The sequence below is a fragment of the Carettochelys insculpta genome, chromosome 1, assembly GCF_033958435.1.
Source record: "Carettochelys insculpta isolate YL-2023 chromosome 1, ASM3395843v1, whole genome shotgun sequence".
In the NCBI taxonomy this organism is placed as follows: Eukaryota; Metazoa; Chordata; order Testudines; family Carettochelyidae; genus Carettochelys; species Carettochelys insculpta.
This window is the reverse complement of record NC_134137.1, coordinates 36,821,246-36,836,754: the sequence shown is the minus strand read 5'-3', so window position 1 is coordinate 36,836,754 and position 15,509 is coordinate 36,821,246. Positions and strand designations below refer to the sequence as shown.

Here is a 15,509-nt window from a genome sequence, read left to right as displayed (position 1 = left end):
CGGATCTGCCATTCGTGTGTGAGTGCGAAGTGCCTGCTCAACTGGTCTGCCTGCACATTGTGAGCGCCTGGTAAATACGAGGCTTTCAAAGTTATATTGTTGGCGAGGCACCAGTTCCACACGCGGACTGCTTCCGCACATAAGGCATGGGACCAAGCTCCTCCTTGTCGATTTATATAAAACATGGTGGAGGTATTGTCTGTATTGATCCCGACTACTTTGCCTTGTATATGGTCTCGAAAGTGTTTGCAGGCGTTGAACACTGCTCTGAGCTCCAGTATATTTATGTGCAGTGACTGTTCCGTAGGGGACCACAGTCCCTGCATCACCTTTTCGCCCATGTGTGCTCCCCACCCTATGTGGGAGGCGTTGGTGGTGAGAAAGATAGATATTTGTGATTGATGAAAGGGTACCCCTGTGAGCATGTTCTTGGGGTTCACCCACCATTGCAGGGATCTGCGCACCTCTGTCGTGGGCGACACCACCCTGAGGACGGTGTGTGCTGCTGGTTTGTAGATGCTCGCCAGCCAGTGCTGCATGCTGCGCATATGCAATCTGGCGTTCTGTACTACGAACGTTGCTGCTGCCATATGGCCTAGCAGCTGTAAGCACGTTAGAACCGGCACCCTGGGGCTGAAGGTGATGACTTGTACGAGGGAACCAATGGCACGAAAGTGGGCATCTGGTAGATCAACCCTTGCTGTGATGGAGTTTATGCGTGCCCCTATGAACTCTGTGTCCTGTGTGGGGTCTATCTTTGACTTCGCCAGGTTGATGACCAGGCCCAGCGAAGAGAACGTGCCTGCTGTAACGCATATGATGCGTAGTACCTCTTCCTTCGAGGCCCCTTTCAGTAGGCAGTCGTCCAGATATGGGAATATAAACACCCCGTCTGTGCAGGTAGGCTGACACCACTGCCAGGGTCTTGGTAAATACTCTGGGGGCCGAGGAGAGGCCGAACGGCAGAACCTTGTATTGCCGACCATAAACCGGAGAAAACGTCTGTGAGCCGGGTGGATTGTTATATGGAAATACGCGTCTTGTAAGTCGAGGGCTGCGAACCAATCTCCATCATCCAGAGCCGTAAGTATAGAGGCGACTGTGATCATCCGAAAGCGTTGCTTGCGCAAGTACCGATTAAGGCCTCGAAGATCTAGGATGGGCCTCCAGCCTCCTGTTTTTTTCTCTGTAAGGAAGTATCTTGAATAGAACCCTTTCCCTTGGAGTTGCTCCGGCACTCTTTCCACTGCCCCTATAAGCCCCTATAAGCATAATAACAGACAGGGAGCCGTTGAGCATGCCGCCGTATCTGCTACGTATCTGCTACGTCCAGGGCAATCTGAACTCCTGTCCTCGAGGCTGCGTAGCCTTCCTGCATGATGGCCTTCAGCACCGGCTTCTTATCCTCTGGAAGCGAGTCCATGAGGGAAGTCAGACTGGAGTAACTGTCAAAGTTATGGTTCGCTAGGTGTGCTGCATAATTTGCCATTCTCAACAGTAGGGTAGAGGAGGAGTAGACCTTTCTGCTGAATAACTCTAGCTTCTTGGCATCTTTGTCCGTTCCCCCTGTCTTGTACTGAGAAGTTTTTGACCTCTGTTGAGACGATTCCACCACCAGAGAATTTGGTTGTGGGTGACTGAACAGGAACTCCATGCCCTTCGCCGGGATGAAGTATTTCTTATCCGCTCTCTTGTTTATACGCGGAGCGGACGCAGGGGTCTGCCATATCGTGGTAGCAGACTCCATAATTGCTTCGTCGAGAGGAATAGCTATTTTGGAAGAGGCCGGAGGTCTCAGGTTTTTGAGGAGCTTATGGTGCTTCTCCTGCACCTCTGCTGTTTGGATGCCTTGTGTAAAGGCCACCCTTTTAAACAGCTCTTGGAACTGCTTGAGATCGTCCGGGGGGTGGACGTCCCCTGGGGCCGTAGCCTCGTCGGGGGAGGATAGAGAGGAACCACTAGGGTAAGCCTCTCTGGATCCCTCTGGGTCCTATTGACGGTGATACATCTTCTCGCTGGAGGCTTGCGAGGGGAAATATTGGGGTTCCAGAATCAACTCCCCTTGAGATATTTGAGTTTCCGTCCCCGTCCGCGATTGCCCTCGGGGATAGTGAACCATCTGAGGGGACCTGTCCCTGGGGGTATGCCTATGGTGTCTATGCCCCGCATGATGGGGCAACCATGGCAACACGGGCACGGTTCCTGGGATGGAGACCTGGACCACTCTCGAGGCGCATGCCCCTGGCGTCTGGGGGAGCGAGATTGTCTGGGTGATTGAGACAATGGTGAGACTGATTTGTGATAGTACTCCAGGGGGTCAAATCCCAGAAAAGGCAAGGGTGGCCCGAGCCATGGTGACGCTGGCTGGAGGAACGGGGAGGGAGGCTCAGGGTAGACTGGGGAAGACCCCTGCCTCCTTGTTGGAGTTCGCAGCATAAGGGGAGGGCTTAGAGAGAGCAGCCCTGCAGCCCTGTCTGGAGAAGGGCTGCGGTGCCGGGTTTTCTCTGCTGCCTTTCCCCTCCCCTGTGGGGCTGACTCCGCCCCCTTTCTGTGCCGGGGATCTCGGCCCCGCTGTCGGCGCCACGCTCAGCACACTTCGCTGTGGTGCTGCACGGGTGGTCTCCCCCGGCGCCTGCAGGCTGCGTGCCTGCAAGCTCTGCACCGTTGGCGCCCTGTGGGTCTGTGCCACTAGCTGCAGTGCCGCCGGTTCCGGTGCTTGCCTGGCCGCCGCTCTGTCCGTGGTGCGGGCCGGCTGTTTGATTATCAGAGACTCAGCCTCTGCCACATGTGCTTCCGCGCCGCCGCCGCTCGTCTGTGATTGTGGCTGGGGGCTATGTGCTGCACCCGTCCCGCTCGCTGTGGCTGCCGGCAGGGATCGGGTTGGTGAGAGCTTCCTCCGTTTTTGCACTGATGGGGTGAGGAAAGCCGCCTTCCTTTTATGGGCCCCTGTGGGTCCCTCTTGTTGGGGCCGCTCCAGCACGTCTGGCTGGAGGGCCTTGTCAAAGAGCAGCATTTTTAGCCGCATTTCTCTGTCCTTCCTTGCTCTAGCCGTGAGCTTTGCGCAGAAGGAGCATTTTTGGGTGACGTGAGATTCCCCCAGGCACCTTATACACTGACTGTGCCCATCGCAGGCCGGCATAGCTTCGCGGCATTACTCACACTTCTTGAATCCTGAAGAGGACATTGCGGTGAGTCTTTGAGTTGTTAATAGGGTATTTAGCACCTTCTCTGTGCTTGTTCCCCTCTCGGACCCAGCCTGCTGCGGCAGGAGGCCTAATGGCCTTACGTCCCCAGGCCTCCGCTGCTCCTCTTGTTACTAAGGCTTTTATATACTTTTTTTTTTTTTTTTTTGCAATAAGAAAAATAACAAGCTAACTTAAAGACTGAAAGACTGAAAAGAAACTCTAAAAACACTTAAAACATTAAAATACGCTGACTCTGGCCGCAGCCTGAGCGGATTCCGTCTGCAGCCGATGGCGGTTAAGAAGGAACTGGCGGGGATCGGATCGCGCACGTGGCTGGGAGTGCTCAAGGGAGCGGCGCGCGCCGGCGCATGCGCGGTCTGGCAGAAACTGCTGGAAAGATCCGATCTGCGGTGCTGGGGCGAGCCCGACACCTATCGTGGAGTACCCACGGGGACACTCGAGGAAGAACTGATGATTATCTTATCATATGTTCTGATCTGGCCATTGCTTTGTCCATACAGGAGACAAAATACATTTTGCAAACATGCATTGTGTTGTAAAAATGTATGTAAATTTTTTCTCTGCATTTGGGATATTTTGATATGCACAGTAATTTGTTCTTTTCACTTTTGTGTATAAGACACTTGGAAGAACCTTGCCCAGGACTGTCCCCAGTGAAGAGCGGTAATCCATGAGAGGGTGACACAATTTGAACAGTCCCGTAGCAGTGCTGATGAGGAGAAGTGGAAAAGAAAAGAACAGCAAAAACTGCGCTGCGCCCCTCCAACTGCTACCAACATCTGCATCTTCTGTGATAAGGTCTGTGGCTCCAGAATCAGGCTGATCAGCCATCAACAGACTCACAAATAGTAAGGTGCTATGAAGACGTCCTACTCTTTATCAAGAAGGGGAAGGACAATAAGGAGGAGGAGGAGAAGAAAAAGAAGAACTCTAAACTCATAACAGATATTGTAACAAATTTCCTTACAGGTTCCTTTCCATCCATTGCTTCCAGCCAAAGTTTCCTGTTGGACTCTGAAAATGCCTGGAGTGTTATGATCCCATGTCTAGTCAAACAAAATATATACTAGTTACTTCCAACCAATGATATTTAATATCATTTTAATAGGAACTAGCCTAAACACAATTATTTACTTTGTTTACAGTATTAGACATGCATCTTGACTGTTCTGTGTCTGTTTTTTTATCTCTGAAACTGAAATCAACCACCATTAAGCATACTCAACAACTCTCAGGTTTACATCTTTAAAAAAAACCTAAGAGTAATCTTTAAAATGAGAATACAGTAATTTAAAGTCAATCATTAGCAACTTTGTAATCTTCCCAACTCCTCCATGTTTTAACATCCTATAAATTAAAATATGTGAAACAGCAAGAAATTATTTTATTATTAGAAATATACTTGACATCAGAGTCTTTCACAGAGGAAATCAAATTTTAATTTTATGTCTTGCAGAAGCAAATAGCCTCAGAGGGGTAGCCATGGTAGTCTGAAGTTCCACAAATAACAAGCAGTCATGTAGAACCTTAAAAACTAAAATATTTATGTGGTACTGAACACTCTTTGCTTGTGGGCTGCCCTCCAACTGATAAATTCTAGGCATCTTCTTGACCACAACTTCTCATTAACTCTGCTGACTCTCACAAACCTTCACTGTTTCATGTTAAATATGGAACCAATTTCAAAACTTCATGTCTTGTTAGATTCTGAAAGTTCTGTCTCCTTCACACAATAGTGTTCAAGCAACCTTGTAAACGAGTGTGCTTTCAACTTTTTAGTCAAAACAATGAGAAGTCCTGTGGCACCTTACATACTAACAGATTTTTTTGGAGCATAAGCTTTCATGGGCGTCAAACTGTTGGCACTAGGGCTCAGTGTAGATAGAGCCACAGTGTATGACTCCTTTTAAAGAGAATTGAAAGAATTTAAGATCTTTTAAAGAATTTAAGCACAAAACTCAATTTTAACAATCTCACAATATTAGTTTACAAAACCAGAAAAAGAACATAACAGTTTTATCCATATTGCCAAAAACGAAGGGCATCACATATTGGGGGGTAAATTATCCCCACAGATTCTAACCCAGACTTTGCAGGGCTAATGACTGCATTTTACCTATTCTATTAATAGAGGACTTCAAATTATAGATATATTTGTATGTCACAAGCACAAAATTCACTACAATACAAAATTAACATGTTATAAAGTAGTGATACTTCTGCACAGTACACAACTACTATTACTATTGTAGTCACAAAATATTTTTTAGAGAAAGACCAGGAAAAAAATTATATAAATAGTGTGAATTTACTAATTCTTTTTATTTCATCATGATTTTAAGGCAGATGTTTACCCACTTTTTCTCTCATGTCCACTAGCACTAAATTCTTAAAATAAAGAACCCTAATGTTATACAATTATTTCTATTCATTTCACAGAATTAAATATTTCCAGTTGTACCTGGGTCGGGGGCAGTCTGTACAGATATTTCAGCACATGGGAAAAGTAAACTGCCTTTAACTTGAATAAATAGAAAATATTTAATTTCTACATCATTCACATCTAACTATACATAGTGGACAAAACATATTCCCTCAGACAGACAGAATAAGAAAGAGGGTATGAGAGAGAGAATGCATTTTTTAGACCTTATACAATCAACCTCCTCAACTGCACTACAGGTTGCACCTCTCTTGTCCAGCACCCTTGGGACTTGACCAGTGCCGAATGATGGAATTTGCTGGACGAGAAGAGGTCAATATTTTCTAGCATATTACGAATACTTCCTCTGCTTACTGGGCTCTGAGAAAACATTTAGGGGTAAACTGCAGCTAAATAACAGCACAAAACACAGAGAGCAAGGACTGGTGACTGTAAACAAACTTTATGAGATCACAGTAAACTTGGCCACACCCTCAATAAGTGGTTGTCCAGCTAACTAGAATCATGCTGGCTTATGGAGTTTGCCAGACGAGAGTGTTACAGATTAGAGAAGTTCAACCTGTATAAATCTTCCAAAAATATGCCAATCAAACACCAAACATCAAAATTGTGCACGATAATACTTATGTTATGTTATTCATATTGTAGTCAGAAAAGAAGATTGTAAGCAAGTAGGAGCACCCTTTGAAAGTTTGGCCTTATATGCACACAGTTATTATGTAAATACTTTTACAAATACTGTTTTAAATAACTAAAAATGTTCTTAAAGGAAAACTTCAGACCTTTCCAATACTTCAATATCAAAACAGAAACGTTTGTCAATCGAATCAGTCTTTCTCCGGATGCAAGATTTTAGCTTGAATATTTCTGGCGAGCTTGTGACCAGGCCATTCTGTAAGACAGACAAAGGAAGAATATCAGCATGAAGAAACTAAACATAGTATAATTAGGCCCTGAGCTTGGGAATATTTATTACACATGCTTAAACTCCTCTACTCTGCTTAAATATAAGCATATGGGCAGGTCCACTGATGGGGTGGCAGGAGAGGTGCAAAGGGGACAATTTCCCTAAGGTCCAGTGATGCTAAGAGGCCTGGGTTCCCAGCCCCCTTTGAATCACCACCAGCTTGCCTGAGCACCTCACTGCATGCTCCATGGGGCTTTGAGGGCTTGTGGGGGGTGGTGGTGGAAGTTCAGCGCTGTGGTCCAGGCAGTGCTGATTCCTGCCCATCTCTTCTGTGCAAGGCCACTCCTCACACCTTGCACTGGGGCCAGTTATGGCTACTAGTCTAGCTGCATATGGGTAATCCCATAAAGCTGTTTAAATGTAAGCATCTGTGTAAGCCTTTACAGGGATCAAAATTACACAAACACGTTATACAATCATCTTTTGCTCTGTCATACATATAATGCAAGAGGAAACATTGCTAAATGTATCAGAGGGGTAGCTGTGTTAGTCTCTATCTGCAAAAACAACAAGGAGTCTGTGGCAGACCTGCCTTTGGAATTTCCACTACATGCAATCTGATGTAGCTGTATTACATGTCTGAGATAACCAAGAAAATAAATTTTATTTGTCGCATAAATTAGTTAGCAAAAAGGAAGATATTTTCATTTTAAATATTAATATCACCTTTATTTTTATAAGTAAAATACATTTGTTAATCACTTTGGAGATCCATGAAAATCGAGGCATTTTGTTTATTCTAACCGCCCTAATACACTATTTTTCCCATAAGTATGTTTAACGGATAATATAAAATATACAAGCTGAATCTCATGTGTATACATAGAGATATGACAAGATAGTACTCACCACTTTCCCACCAGACTTTGTTTCAGCGGCACTCATTGTAAATGTTTTTGTCCCTTTATCATAAGTACAGTAATGTTTTACCCAGGTAAATCCAAGGGGTCCTAGATGAAAGCAATGTAACAAATTCTTTCAACATTTTATCACAATTTTATCATGGTAAAGATACAGGGAGAGATCTGGTGTACGTGAGCACACGACTGAGAGTCAACCCCCCTGCACCACTTCAGACTGACACTGACTCATTCTTGAACATTAGCCATGCCCTTTAGGGTTAATTTTCAAGTGCTTCAATTTTGGGCTGCCCAATTTAAAACTCTGAGGGATGGAGTTTCCCTGTCTACTGTGCGCAGTATGTGTATATAAAGAGACTTGAACCATCCCTGCCTAGGGGCAATCGTTAAAGATTTTAGCATGGGAACAGAGAAGCAACACTCATTCCATTCTTCTTCTGAGTGGTCCTCATCTGCTGAAAGGATGGCTGAAGACAATGACTTAAACTGAATCATGAAGTCAGTTCATAGTTCCCTAGAGCTCCTTTTTTGAGGTCTTGTGTGTACTTACCAGAGAGCCAACGCTCCAGAGCTTGATCTGCTGGGTTTGATTTAGCAAGTCTAGTAAGGACCCACTAAATTGAATGCTGAGGGCGCTCCTGTTAACTCCCACTGTGCAGACAGTGCTGAAAATTGACACCAGCTACACTATTCACTAAGCTGGAGTTGTCTGCCTTACATCAATTTTCTCCCCCCATTGTATACCTGGCTTCAAACCTTAGGAAAGAGTGATGACTAAAGACATGGCTTGTGAGTTGAGAATACCCTGGATTATAAACCGGCACGAAAACCTGCCATGACAAAATTTAACACAAGTAGTTGGTTTACATTTCAGAGACGTCTTTGCAAAGAAAGAGGTTAGAAATATTCTTCTTTGTAAAAGGGAAGCACAAATTACTACTGACACATATAGAATGAACTGCCAATTTTTTCACAGACTGATAACTGCATGCACTCAAACAGAAGCAGTAAGCAAAGGCCAAAGGATCTCATAGGAATATCATTTAATACAGCTATGCATGTATTCCTAGTGAATGGGGCCTGATTTTAGAACTCAGCATAAAGAAGTCACCCATAATATCACCACGATTCTTAATCCTATCCAGAAGCAGTTGTTCATAACTGGTTGTGGCCAGCTAATGCCAGCATAAAGGAATAAAGAATTAGCACCTTCATCTCCGAGGCAGAGGTTAAGGACCTTCTGACTTTTCCCCAAATAAAACTAATAACCAAATCCTTTTTCAGTGAGAGGATGTTAAGTTCACTTCTCACTGTTTAATGAAACACTTCAAGTTCAACATTTCACTCCTTTTTTTGCTCTTCCATTAATAATTGCTCAGTGTAGTTTCCACTTAATATTGGATTTTATTATTACTATTATTCTATTACAGAGTAGGAGATCTGCTCAAAAGTCATCAATGCTACTGCTGCTGGTAGTAAAAACAGCAAGGTTAAGTAAGAATAGAACAACGCCTCTGTCCTTTGTGCTCATATATATTAGCGAGGAAGTAAGGCCAAGATTTCAGTGGGGAAGTCAATTATCTATAACACACCACAGTCTATAGAGATGGTTCTGGGAAGGTACATACATTCATGACTGAATCTATACTAGTTTTTGGGTGAGACCAGATATGTTACAGGAGATTCTAATGCCAGATATCACATATTTGAATGTTTGAATGAGAAATTAGGAATGGGTCAAATATGGATTTGTATTCAACTACATACCTTCATTTTATCATTATACGTATTTGTGAGAATACCAAACTTGCACACACACATCTCAAACAAGGTGGGTCCCTACTTCTCCAAATTCAGCCAGACCCTTAGAACACTGCGTAGCACCTCAGATTGAAATTGCTTTAATAAGGAGTTATAATTAACTTGGCACAGGTCACTCAGCCAGGCTGTTTACATTGATTAGTTCTGAACAGTGCTATTGGTGCTACAGATCACCTACAGCTTTTAAGCTCTCTTTTGTCCTTAGTATTTGGTATCCTAGGATGTTCGCTGCTTCAGACTCGGTCAAACTGCTCCATGGTTCATTTCATGTGGTTTTCAATTCTATTTCTCCTTCCCATCTTGATGTATTGGCTGACTCTTTCCAGTGTTCTTTGTTAAATCCATTCACTTTTTTTTCTATTTTCTTAACCTCTTCAGCCCCTGTTTAATTCAAATGGCTTTTCTTATCACTTGTGTAGAGATGAGCTACACATCTATACCTCTATCTCAGGGTTTGTCAACTGCCTTTGCTTTTGTATTTCATATTGGCTGTGTCTACACTAGCACCACCCCCTTTTGAAAGGGTGATGCTAATGAGACACTTCAGGATATGCTAATGAGGTGCTGCATATTCATTGTAGTAGACAGTCATTTTTACTTTTACCTATCCAATCAGAATCCATACTTTGCTTGCTTCTATGTCTCTATGTACTACACTTTGCCCTCAGTTGGCCCATGGAATGGACACGGGGTTGCTCCCTGTCCAGAATTCCCTCCACACCCTTTATCTGAGAGGATCTGCTAGAACCACTGGGTCACTTGGGTGGCACATGGTTGCTGGCTTTCAAAAAACAGAAGTGGTGGCAGGGATTCACCTGAGGCATAAAAAAGTGCTAAGAGGCCAATCTGTCAGTTTAAAAGAGACAGCCTCTAACAAATCCAGATACCTTTGTTTCAGCTTGTGATTAGCTGGGGCCAGATACTACCTGGGAGAGTTTCCAGTAGGTCAGTTTGACCTTAAACATAAACAAACAAAACAGAGATGAAACCTGCCTTACTATTTATTCTGAACAATTTTTTGGCACCCCCTAAAAGCAGAAATGCAATAAAGCAATCTTCAAATATGGACTGTAAACAGACGTAATTACTCACGTTTCTCTTGCACATAGAGATAGCCTTCCATTGTCCACTGACTTGGCGGTTGGTAATCCTGGCTGGCAGATTTCATTCTCTGCATCAGCCTCTCTACTTCCTGCCTGGTACTTTCAAAATTATTTCGTGTCTAAGGAAAATAAAAATAACAAAATCACAACAGTAAATGACTACCAATAAGTACAGGTATTATTTCTATTACTGTCGCTACTACTAGATTAGATTACGTTCATGCATGCACATTTAAACAAATGGGGATGCTACGCCAAAGGAAATCAAGTTATTGACTCTCAGTGTACCTTATTCCTCATTATTATGCTTTTAAAACTGAGTCAACAGACCACAAAACCTTGAATTAAACCCAGAAAAGTCAAGGAAATTGAGAACAAGAGCATTCAGCTATCAGAAGGTCACCAACAGCAGAAAGAATATAATTCAATCCCCATGTCTACAACTCACCCAGGCATCCTTACCTACCACGAATATTTTGTTCTGAAAACTCCTTCGATAGGATAATGCCAATGGTATAACAAGGTGTAACGTATTTATTTAAATGTGGAGAAAGCCAAGTTTAGAGTGACAGAATTGTGAAGTAGACAGTCTGCCTGCAAGAACTTGCATTTGTGCAGCCTTGCATTGGTACATAGAACTGTCAGTATGGGTAAATTACATATTTGGCATTCAAATGTACATTTTTGCCATTGAATTCAATGGGGCCAAAGATTTGCTCCCTACATATCTAGTTTGCATTATTTCTTCATCATCATCATCATCATCAACAATAACAATGGGCTCAGCACCTGTTGGTGTCTGATACCTCTCTCACTACTTCCTTCCATCTTTCCCTGCCCAGTGCAGAGTGGCTTAGCTTCTGTAGACCAGCTCCGCACCAATCTACTATATAATCTATCTGTTCTCTGTAGGGTCTGCTTCTCCTATTCGAACCGTCCATTATGCCAAATACCAGGGTCCTGATTTTTCGTTCATTGTTCATTCTGCAAATATGCCCAAATAGTTGCAGCTTCCATTTTATAACCTTCTGCAGCAGGTTCTCTTTTGGCTGTATCTTTCTATATAATTCCTCACTGATGGCCTTCTGCATCCATCCTATTCTCAGAATCTTTCTATAACAACTCCTTTCGAACGCCAATATTTTTCTTTTCAAATCATTCATTATCACCCATGTCTCACATCTGTGCAACATGCACACGTTTTCAAGACGCTCAGCTTCATTTATAAGCTGATTGCTTTGCTTTTCCAGATCTTATCCATTGCCTTCAAACTCGTTCTTGCTTTCGCTATTCTAGTTGCTATTTCATTCTTACGGTCTAGATCATACGTTATGTTGCTCCCCAGATATGTGAACTTCTCTACCTTTTCTAGTTCAATACCATCGACACTGATCTTCCCTCTTATTTCCTTAACTCAAAATACCATTGTTTTTGTTTTATCGATGTTCATAATCAGTCCATACCACTTCCTTTCTTCGTTTAACACCTGCACCATTTTCTCTAGCTTCTCTTTATCTTCCTCAATGATAACCATATCATCCGCAAACCTCAAGTTGTTAATTCTTCTCCCATGCTCAGATATCCCTTCCACCTCTTCCTTGATCTTGTCCATCGCTCTTTGCAGATGTGTGATGAAGATACTTGGTGATATTGGATTGTCTTGTGTCATACCACTATTTGTTTTAAACCAACTTCCCAACTCCCCGCATTTTCTCACCACTGCCTCTGTATTATCACTGATACCCTTCAACAACCGTATCAGTCTGCTATCCACTCCGTACAGCTCCAACACTGCCCAAGTCACTTTCTGATCTATACTGTCAAATGCCTTTTGAAAATCGACGAAGCAAGTGTATACATTCTTGTTCTTTCATTGAGCTTTCTCCACTATCTGTCTTAGTGCCAATATCTGCTGTATGGTACTTCTATCTTTTCTGAATCCTGCTTGCTCGTCTGCTATATGTTCTTCTATCTGCGATCTTAGTCTCTCAGTCAGTCTCATCAGCAGCACCTTGTCTAGATGACTCGTTAAGGCAATCGTTCTGTAGTTCTTGCACTCTAATGTACTTCCTTTCTTGGGTATTGTCACTAGCACAGATCTCGTCCACTCCTTAGGTGCCTTCCCTTCTTTCCATGCTATATTACGTAGTCGGTGTATTTCCTGAATCATGCTTTCTCCATATTTGATCATCTCTCCCATGATCTTATCGTTTCCAGGGCTCTTGCTGTTCTTTAATTGTTTCAATGCTTTTTCTACTTCCTCCTTCGAAATACTGGTCTGACTCTCAATGCTCGGTGGAGATCTCTCTTTCAGTTCTTCAATCAGTCTCCCTGAGCTGCTTGGGTCCAACTGTGCTTTGTATAGATTGGTGCAGTATCTTGTCCATCGCAGCACAATCTTTTCCCTGTTCACGAGCACTTCTTTGTTCACTTCTTTGATCACCATCTGCTTTGGCTGCCATTTCCTATTAATATTTCTAAGCGCCTTATACACCTCCCTGGTCTTACATTCACCGTAATACCTCTCAATATCTTCACATTGCTCCTCTAACCATTTTTCCTTATCCTTTTTGGCTGCTTTCCTTACCTCATCACATTTCATCCTATATTGCTGTTCTGCCATCTCAGAAACATCTCTTCAGATCTTCAACACTCTCTTCTCTTGAACCAACTGCAGTGTCTCCTGGGTAATCCACTTCTTATTGGTCTTTTCTTCTTCTGGAACAATCTGCTCAATTGCCTCTTCTATAGCAATGGCTGTCCCTGCAACTCTCTTATCTAGATCTTTCTCTGTGGCAATATTCTTAATCTTCCCTTTGAGTGCTGCTCTGTATGCATTCCATTTCTTCCTCACATAGCCTTGCCACATCTCTTCTTTTCTTAAACTGTGTCTTACATTTTCTTTTGAGTTTTATCTTGATGTTTGCAATCACTAGACTGTGGTCTCAGTCTATATCCGCTCCTTGAAAGTTCAGCACTGCTGTACTTTGCTATCCATCTTCTTCTTATCAAAATCATATCTATCATGTTCTTGGACTTCCCGTCATTCAATTGCCACGTCCACTTCCTACAGTCCTTTTGTTGGAATCTCGTGTTCCAGATCACCATCTCATGCTCTGTAGCAAACTCTAGTAGTTTCTCACCTTGTTTGTTTCTTTCTCCATATCCAAACCTTCCCATGACTCTCTCCCAACCTTCGTTCTGTTCCAACCTTCACATTCCAATTTCCTCTGATGATCAATACATCTTTCTTCGGTATCTCCTCCACCATCTTTGTCAAGTCTTTACAGAATAGCCCAATCTCTTCCTCCGTACTATCTGACTTGGGTGCATACACCTGAATGACTGAGATGTTGAACGCTTTTGCTTCAAATCTCAATACCATCATTCTTGCACTCACTGGTTTGTAACCTAATAATGCTGTTTTAGCTGTTTTGCTAAGAAGGAATCCAACTCCTGCTTCATGCTTCATTTCATTTTGCAACCAACTGATTTCACAACCGCATATCTCTCCTGATGCCGTCTAATGCATCTCTGGCAGTACAAGTATATTGCATCGGTATCTCTCCATCTCCTTCTGAAGCAGCGCTAATTTTCCAGCTACCCACAGTGTTCAGACGTTACATGTTCCAATGGATAGCATATGCGTTAGCTGCAATTTTCTTTTGGTAGCCAACTTATCAACCCAAACCCGATCACTCGATTGGTATCGTGGTCCTTGTTTATCTGGGTGGAATCCGAGCTGGCATCTTCTATCATTTAGTTGTACTGGCATCAGATTTCGTTCATATTGCTGTCTGATGGTCAGCACATTGACACACATCTGACCAACCCTCCTCCTTCATCCAGGCTTAGGACTGGCATGCTTGCTGACTATACTGCCCTGGTACTGTTAGGGGTTGAGTTCCCTCCATTTCATTAGACCAGTGGCTCTCAACCCTTCTGGGCTATTGTAATTTCTTTTAGGAGTCTGATTTGTCCTGTGTACACCCAAGTTTCACTTCCCATAACAATTTACATCATCAGACACAAAAATATTAAAAAACCACAGAATGCCATTGCTGAGCAATGGCTTACTTTCTCAATTTTACCGTATATTTATAAAGTAAATATTTTCTTATATTTCAGTGTATAGTATATTAGAGCTGCACAAAGAAGTCACTGCCTGTATGGAAAATTTAGTCTGCACGGATTTTGCTAGTGCTTTTTATGTAGTTTGTAGCAAAACTTGGTAATTATTTAGATGAATTGACCTACAGCTTGGAAGAGCTCTGAGTACTCCAAGAGAGGTACATGTATCCCTGATGGAGAACCACAGACTTCGCTGAAAGCATACTCGATATCTTACAGGATTCAGCCCTAACTGGTCAAAATATACCATCAGATATTTGTGAAAATTAAACCTTTTTCCTGGAGTAAAAATCATACTAAACTCAACACTTAACCACTATAGACAGTTTTATTCTTTCACGTACCACCATTAACTAAGTAATCCTTACAGGGACCCTGGAAAGTATGAATGGCATATACTAAACTAAAGCAAAATTTTATCGGCACTCTGAGGAGTTAAATCCCTGTAATTACTTATTGAAGCGCATGCTGCTGTAATGAGAAAACTATAACTGATTTAATTGATGACAAAATAATTAAGTCACATACATTCATGGCTTTAAGCAACAGTATAGTCACATGCAGGTTGAAGCCTCCTCTATGAGGCATACCACACTTAGCAAGTTTCTGCCAAAAATGTTTAAAGATAATTTCTTCCTAGATCAAGGTCCCATTCCAAATTCCACTGAAGTCATTGAAAGTCTTGCCATTAACTTCAATGTGGTTTGCATCAGGGTCCCTGTGTCCCTGAAACCAAGAAGGACCTTTTTTTCAGTGCTTGTCCATGTGTCAACTGCTGATTTTGTTTTTTTAAACCATGACAGTGTTTTGTCTCAGTTCTTAGAAAACTAAGCAGAGTGACGCCCTTAAGAAGCTGCTGGTGAGCTGAGCCAGTAAAACTGACATCAGGCTCAGTGAGAACATGTGGACCTTCTAGGACCAATCACATAAGGAAGGTCTGTCACATATTGTTGCCGTCCTATCTCTATCAGGTGACCT

At 42.8% G+C, this 15,509-nt stretch overlaps 1 protein-coding gene across 2 annotated transcripts in view; it reads right to left on the bottom strand.

The window, feature by feature from the left end:
- The window catches only part of ARHGAP42 (Rho GTPase activating protein 42), a 296,232-nt gene that overhangs the window by 63,241 nt on the left and 217,482 nt on the right, over nt 1-15,509 (bottom strand). For both annotated transcript variants that reach the window (XM_074984495.1, XM_074984504.1), the window contains 4 exons: nt 10,390-10,519; nt 7,466-7,566; nt 6,432-6,541; nt 4,174-4,252 (listed from right to left, as the gene is read on the bottom strand). In XM_074984495.1, the coding sequence (XP_074840596.1) occupies nt 4,174-4,252; nt 6,432-6,541; nt 7,466-7,566; nt 10,390-10,519 (420 nt within the window). The remainder of the gene's footprint in view (nt 1-4,173; nt 4,253-6,431; nt 6,542-7,465; nt 7,567-10,389; nt 10,520-15,509) is intronic.